The 6,385-nt window shown below is 49.1% G+C and overlaps 1 protein-coding gene across 3 annotated transcripts; it reads right to left on the minus strand.

Moving 5' to 3' along the window:
* Positions 1-877: 877 nt before the first annotated feature.
* On the minus strand, positions 878-5,697 carry mfap3l (microfibril associated protein 3 like). Of its 3 annotated transcripts, XR_003784750.3 has the most exons (4): positions 5,480-5,697; positions 4,196-4,589; positions 1,267-3,053; positions 878-1,173 (listed from the first exon to the last, which is right to left on the minus strand). XR_003784750.3 is itself a non-coding variant. In XM_029141934.3 (3 exons), exons 2-3 carry the CDS (start codon positions 4,500-4,502, stop codon positions 2,146-2,148), a joined length of 1,215 nt encoding a protein of 404 aa, XP_028997767.1. In that variant the 5' UTR covers positions 4,503-4,589; positions 5,480-5,697; the 3' UTR covers positions 878-2,145. The 3 variants fall into 3 exon arrangements, 2 of the variants coding, with proteins under 2 accessions (XP_028997767.1, XP_028997777.1); XM_029141934.3 differs by having other exon boundaries at positions 878-3,053; XM_029141944.3 differs by lacking the exon at positions 5,480-5,697 and adding an exon at positions 5,124-5,436 and having other exon boundaries at positions 878-3,053.
* Between the last annotated feature and the right edge of the window lie 688 nt (positions 5,698-6,385).

The raw sequence follows: 6,385 nt of genomic DNA on the forward strand, positions 1-6,385 counted from the left end.
CAATCACTTCTCTCTCCAAGACTAAGAAAGAATCACCAAAGTTTTGTATCCTGCCCTAAATAATACTTAGAGCTGTTAAAGGTCTTGTTGCCTCTGGACGACAACGTTGGTTATGTTTCATGCCTGTTAAGAACAAAGTAATGACTATTTGCTTTAACCTTGTTCTCAGAATTTCCCAACCACGGACCGTTTCTACAAAAACCTGACTCTTGTGCAAAGTTTCCATTAGCTTTGCCTCCACCTGTTCCTGACAGATAGACAGAGGCCTTGCTCTCATCATTAGATTTACAAAAGCTTGAGAGCGTTGGCACAGGGTAAGAATTTTCTGCCCATGAGAAGCGCCTGTCTGCATCAGCAGTGCAAACAGAGGCTCCACTGTTGGCACCCAGGGGTGGGAGTGGATTAGACTTCGGGGATTTTCTTTTTCCTTTCTCTTCACAAGAGACGTGACGTTGGCTCCTGGTCGTCACCCTGTGTCCTGTTACACATCCATCATTCATGGCTCTGCCTGTCAACCTGAGACGTTCCTCTTCTTTTATTAAAGCCTCATCTGCTGCCGTCTCATGTGGGATAAAACAGTCAAAGGATCTCTACAAGTTCTTTCTTTTTTGCAGCCCTTTTGTTTTCTGACAGAAGTCTGGATCTGTCCTCCCTCACCTTAATGCCACAGCACTAAAAAAAGACCAGCTCTGTAACTGTAGCTGCCTCCTCGACAAAACCACAGAAAAGACCTTGAATGGTACAAAAGTGTTGATATCTGTTTTAGTCAGTGTCTTGCAGAACCAGATTATCATATTCACATCATTTTTTTTTTTTACACAGTGTGTGAAAAGCTGCTGGACGACAACATTAATGAGTAAAACGACACATTCAACTGTGGGGTTTGGACACAGCACTTGCATTTAATTCCACTACAAAAGAGAGGCATCTCAAGAGCACCAGTAAAAGCAGAACAGAGTCGAGTTCAAGTCAGCCACAGCCTGGACTGTTAACCAAGCAGAAGAGGAAGGACGAGAGTCCTTTGAGTCCCAGAGAAAGATGTCGAACGCTTTCGCTTTCACATGCAGCAGAAATGCAAATGTACTGTAGAAGCCTCTGCAGCAGCGAGACGATGCAGAGGTGGAAAGAAATCTTCAAACAGCACGAAAGACGGGAAGAAGCTACAGTTCTCTGCTGAAGAGGGAAAAGGCAAAAGACGTCAAAACCTACTTCATTAACTGAGCAACAAATCACACAACTGATAATATTTTAAAAGAAACAAACTACCTGGAGGTGTGTGGGGGGCCATGAAATGCACTGTACACAGATGTGCCTGGCTTCCTTACGTCTTTATAGAAGTGTATCAGGCCCTATAGTCATAAAGCGGAGCGCAAACATCTTTGAGTCCAGCATGCATCTGGAGCGTCACACACTAACAGTAGCTGGATGTGGAGCCTGGAGGAGACGGACGAAGCGTTGCCTTCATGGTTTGGAAAAAATTCGTCATGAAGAGCAGCTTGAGGCAGATTTTTTGACTTGGTCATAAAAAGTCCAGCACTGTACGAAGCTAAAAACTGAGCGCTTTGTTTTGCCAGAAACTGACGGAACCCAAACCCTCTAAATAGTCTGAGCTTTAAAAACGTCCCTTTACGGTTGCTGCTTACTCCATAATAACGATTTTGCCTCTGGTGTACATTCAAGCATGAAAAGTCAAGGGTGAGAAAAACGCAGTGTACAAAAACCTCATGGTATAATCTCCATAGAACAGCCTGCTAATGCTAATCTGTTCAGAAAAGAGAAACACAAATGTGTAGTTTGAAGGTCTGGTTGCACAGACGAGGCTAAAGTGACTTGACAGAGTCACTCAGTCGCACTTTACGCTGTTTTGGATTAGTATTGTTAATTAGTGGGGGAACCTTGACCTTGTTTGACTCCAGATTCACATCACCATTAGACAATGCGCTCTAGGGTAAATCAATGAGGGCTAACATTGTTTACTCCCAAGCTGCCATCGCTTCATGTCTTTGTGTTCTAGTTTAACTGGAGCAGATTATGGCCTAGTCCTGAGTTACGTTAAGCCCTGTCTGTGCAACCAGGCCAGATGTTCCTATATATTCAAGTGAAAATGCATAGAAGGATAATCGTTGCTCCTCTAGGGTTCGTGCGTCACACATGGCTCTCGTAGAACACCTGGCAGGGGGGGCTCCTACTGGCTGTGGGCTCGGGTGCAGCCTGGTCGGCCTCCTGCTCCGCCTCCGCCTCCGGCTGCTCGTCTTGAGGGGGGGGAGGTGAAGCGGGCGCGGGCTCCGTCGGGGGCGGGGCCTCGATGCTGCAGTAACCCCCCGCTGGGAGCGGCGGGTGCACCGACACCTGGATGGCCATGTGCTGCGGCTGCTCGTGGACCGAGGAGTTGTCCGAGTCGGCGGCGGGCGACTCGCTGCGCTCCCGCTCCGGCCCCTGCGCACGCTCGCGCTCCTGCAGGACGGTGAAGATGTCCCTCACCCCGACGGAGGTGAGCCGGCCGGCCGCCTCGCGCCGGCCTTCGGGCGTTTGCCTGAGGAACGTGTGCCTCATCTCCTCCACCCCCACCACCTCCAGGATCTCCTCCATGAAGGTGCGGCAGTTCATGATGAGGGGCGGCAGCGGGATGCTGCGCGCCAGCTCCTCGATGTACCGGGCGAACTCCATGGTCTTGAACTGCGTGACCTTGGCCAGCTCCAGCGTCTTGGCCGAGGTGATGATGGGGATCCTCTTGGCGATCTCGAAGGCCTTCTGCAGCTTCTCGGCGCCCTCGGTGCGGAAGAACTCGTTGATGGCTTTCTCCGTCTTCTTCAGGTGGCTGCTCATCATGCAGAGGCGCGTGACGTTCAGGGCCATGATGATGGTGAAGGTGACCAGGCACACCACCATGTAGTACACGCCCATGTCGCCGTTGGTGAAGACCACGCGCAGCGTCACCGTACAGTTGGAGCTGCCGTGCGCGTTGGACGCCATGCAGGTGTACTTGCCACGGTCTGCAAACTCAATGCTGGTGATGTTGAGGCCGCCGTTGTCCAGCAGCCACCACTTGCCATCTGCACAGACGCAGGAAGGTAATAATTATTTGAAGGTGCTTCTAAACGACTAGTCTGCGTTTCAGAACAACCGTGTGGTCGCTGCGGCCCCACTCTGTCTAAAGGTGGTTTGGCTGCACTTCCTGTGGAGGTTTGAGACCCTGGTCCAAACATGTTCAGATCTGCTTTAAGGGCGTTGACATGAACAGACATGCTGGTTGTTAGCGGATGAATCCCCCCCAAGTATAAGCAGTGAACTTGCAGTAACTTCACCTCCACCATCTAAAAATGGACATGTAGCACAGACTCTAAATCTGGAGGCTGAAGTCTGGCTGATCCTCTGGAGGAGAAAACACAGCAGCTCCCTCCCATCCAGCCATGTGCTGCCCAGTATTACAGTACAAGGTACTTCTGCCACCACTGATTATCACTCTGTGAACCAGCGCCTACTGTGGTGAAGGTTCACCGTCTCTAATTATATTCCTGTAGCTCAGATGCTGTTATACAGCTGACGGCACGTTTCAACAGGTCGGCACAGGAGACGCCGGCCTTTCCACCCTGTTCCTGCTTGTCTTGAATGGAAAGCGTTCCCAAGAATGACTTTCTGAATCTAATTACAAATGCCTGCAGTCAGAGAATGACAAATAACCGCACAAAAAATAATCACCTGAAGAGAAGCAGCCTTGAAGACGCTCGGCTGCAACGTCCACACAGCCTCGCTTTATTCAAGCTTCCACACGTTTAATATTCTAGGGTTCGCACTGAAACACCTGTGACTATTGTTTCCTGAGGCCCACACACTGGTCACATGCATCAAAGCACGAGAACACACAATGTTTCCACTGTTGGAGCAGCCAACGCCACAGAAAAACTGAGCCACCCTGAGACCTGTACACGGGCACCTACCTGTGACTTTACACGTGTGCACAAAGACACTGTCGCAATCACTCTGACATACATCAGTATAATGTCACTTACTAAACAGGTTTGTGGGTATCAAAAAAAAGTGATCGGCACTGACTGACCTGCTCCGCTGACCCCTTTAAAAGCAGCCTGCAACAAACCTGACCTGGTTCTGAATTTGCTACCAACTCCATTTAAATGCAGTGTCCAGTGGCGCCACAGAACAGGACACCGGGTTTAGAGTGACATGCCGGTCTCACCGCTGGTCTCCGTGTCCAGACGGTCTCCGTGGGAGTTGAACCACTGCACGCTGGGGAACGGCTCTCCAGTGACATTGCAGTCAATCAGCGCGCAGCTCCCCTCTCGGGCAATTATCTGGCTCACTTTGGTGAAGACGAGCGGGACGAAGCCGCCCTCCGCCGCGCTGCCATTTTGCGTGCGGTTCCCGCTGGCGTCCGTCGAGGAGGCCCCTGCGGCGCCGGGGGTGAGGAGGGAGCCCAGGGCCAGAAAAGCGAGTCCGCAGGTCCAGCGCATTGTCTGAAGGTTGGCGTGAAGAGGCTGTGTCATCGGTCCTGCATCCCCATCTCTCACGCTGGCTATCTGGTGACAGTGGAAGGCAGATGGGTGTTGGGCTCCGTGGGCCGGAGCGTCTCACTGTGAACGACAGTGACTGGCGTTTATTAGTCAGAAAGTGTGCAGCACGTCTGCAGCAAGCGCAGATGAGGCGGCTATTTTGGTCTTCTTATATGAAAAAGCAGGACTGCAGATTATAATTACTGTCCTTATTAATTAATCATAAAAAATCTACCAACGTCCCAAATCTTCAATATTCTTATATTTTCTTTAACCCACTAAAACCGAAATCAAATCTTGATTTACTGATTTCAGTAAATATACGCAAAGCTGAATGTTATACTAGTCTAAGCTTTCATTCAGATGCGTTACAGCTAAAATCAGTTGAATATCAAAACAAAAGCAACACAACAAAAAAAAGACCCAAAGCCGCTTAACAACATAACGGAGACGAGGGGGCTCCGTCTTGTTCCTGGACCGCTTTAAACCCAGACGTAAAACCTCCGAGCTCGCATCGCTAGCCGCTGCTCGTGTGCAGCTACACGCTCGCCGTGATCTATAAACACAATTGTACACAACGTTGCTGTTTCGACGAGTTGCGACGGTTTTACCTACCTAAAAACGTGTCGTTTAACGCTGGCGACTCATATCACAAAAACAAGGGCGTGGGCGCCGTCTATATGCTGGACAGCGTTTACAGCCTTAGCGCTCTATCACGGGACCTTTCCACGATCGTTTCGCTGCACCGCGATGAACTAGGAGCGGTTTGACAACGAACTGCGTCTTCCTTTATGTACAAACACGGTTTACAGTGAACGTCGCTCCAGACAATAGTCGCCACCGCTGAAACGAAGCCGCATAAAGCGCTGAAACGACACCGCTGCTACGGCCACACACAACGCGACGTTAGCCGCCGAACGCCACCTACAACCAAGTAAATGCTTCCAGTTCAAGCCCCGTTTTTTACTCACATCATGGCCGGTCACCGTTGACACGCTGACATTTGCTGGGAAATGCTCCGCTGTGGCTTATTTCTCCGGCATCCCCATCCTCCTACCGCTGCGTGTCCGCTATGTAACCAGCGACCAGTCCGCGTGGGCTTCACGTACACTGGGACAAACGGGCGCCGAGCGGCTGCCGGGCCCGGCGGCAAACAAGTAAAACAACGAGTTACCGTAACAAAAATATTTCAAAATGGGTTTATTATATTTTATTATAATAAGAAACCCCCTTTAAACCAATTTTAAGATAAAAGGAAATCATGTTACTGCCACTTAGCAAATGAGTTTAGTATTAATCTCCATTTTACTGTTTTTTGTTTTGTAAAAAAAAACAATTTCTTGGTTCCATTGAAAAGTTGGCCAAATAAATAAGAAGTTGAGAACCTAAAATCTAAAATCTAAAGCCACAGAAGCTAAAAGTAAATCCTGTGTATTTTGTGATTGCAAGCATCTGTTTTCACAACAAACATTGTGTAGGCATTTGATCTGGTGCTAGTTCATTAAAGCTGCTTTGAAGATTGGATCAGGTCCGATGGGTCCTGGTAAGTGTGTCCTCCATCTTTGGGTCTGTGTATGGGGTTGGTGCTTGAAAACCTTACTCACAAAGTGTAGGCACAGTGGTGCTGTAGCTGCATCTGGTTCTTAATTAAAGTAAAAAAGTAAACACACATTTATTCATAAGTTTGTGTCAAAAGGCTGGACAGTGAGTGAGTGAGTGTGTGTGTGTGTGTGTGTGTGTGTGTGTGTGTGTGTGTGTGTGTGTGTGTCACAGTTGATCACTGATTGACCTTGAAGCCACAGCTAAAGTCTGGTATCAGCACTCCTGACCTGAACAGTCAATAACTGAGTAAATAACACTCCATCTACAGAGACTGT

This window comes from Betta splendens, chromosome 2 (genome assembly GCF_900634795.4).
Source record: "Betta splendens chromosome 2, fBetSpl5.4, whole genome shotgun sequence".
In the NCBI taxonomy this organism is placed as follows: domain Eukaryota; kingdom Metazoa; phylum Chordata; class Actinopteri; order Anabantiformes; family Osphronemidae; genus Betta; species Betta splendens.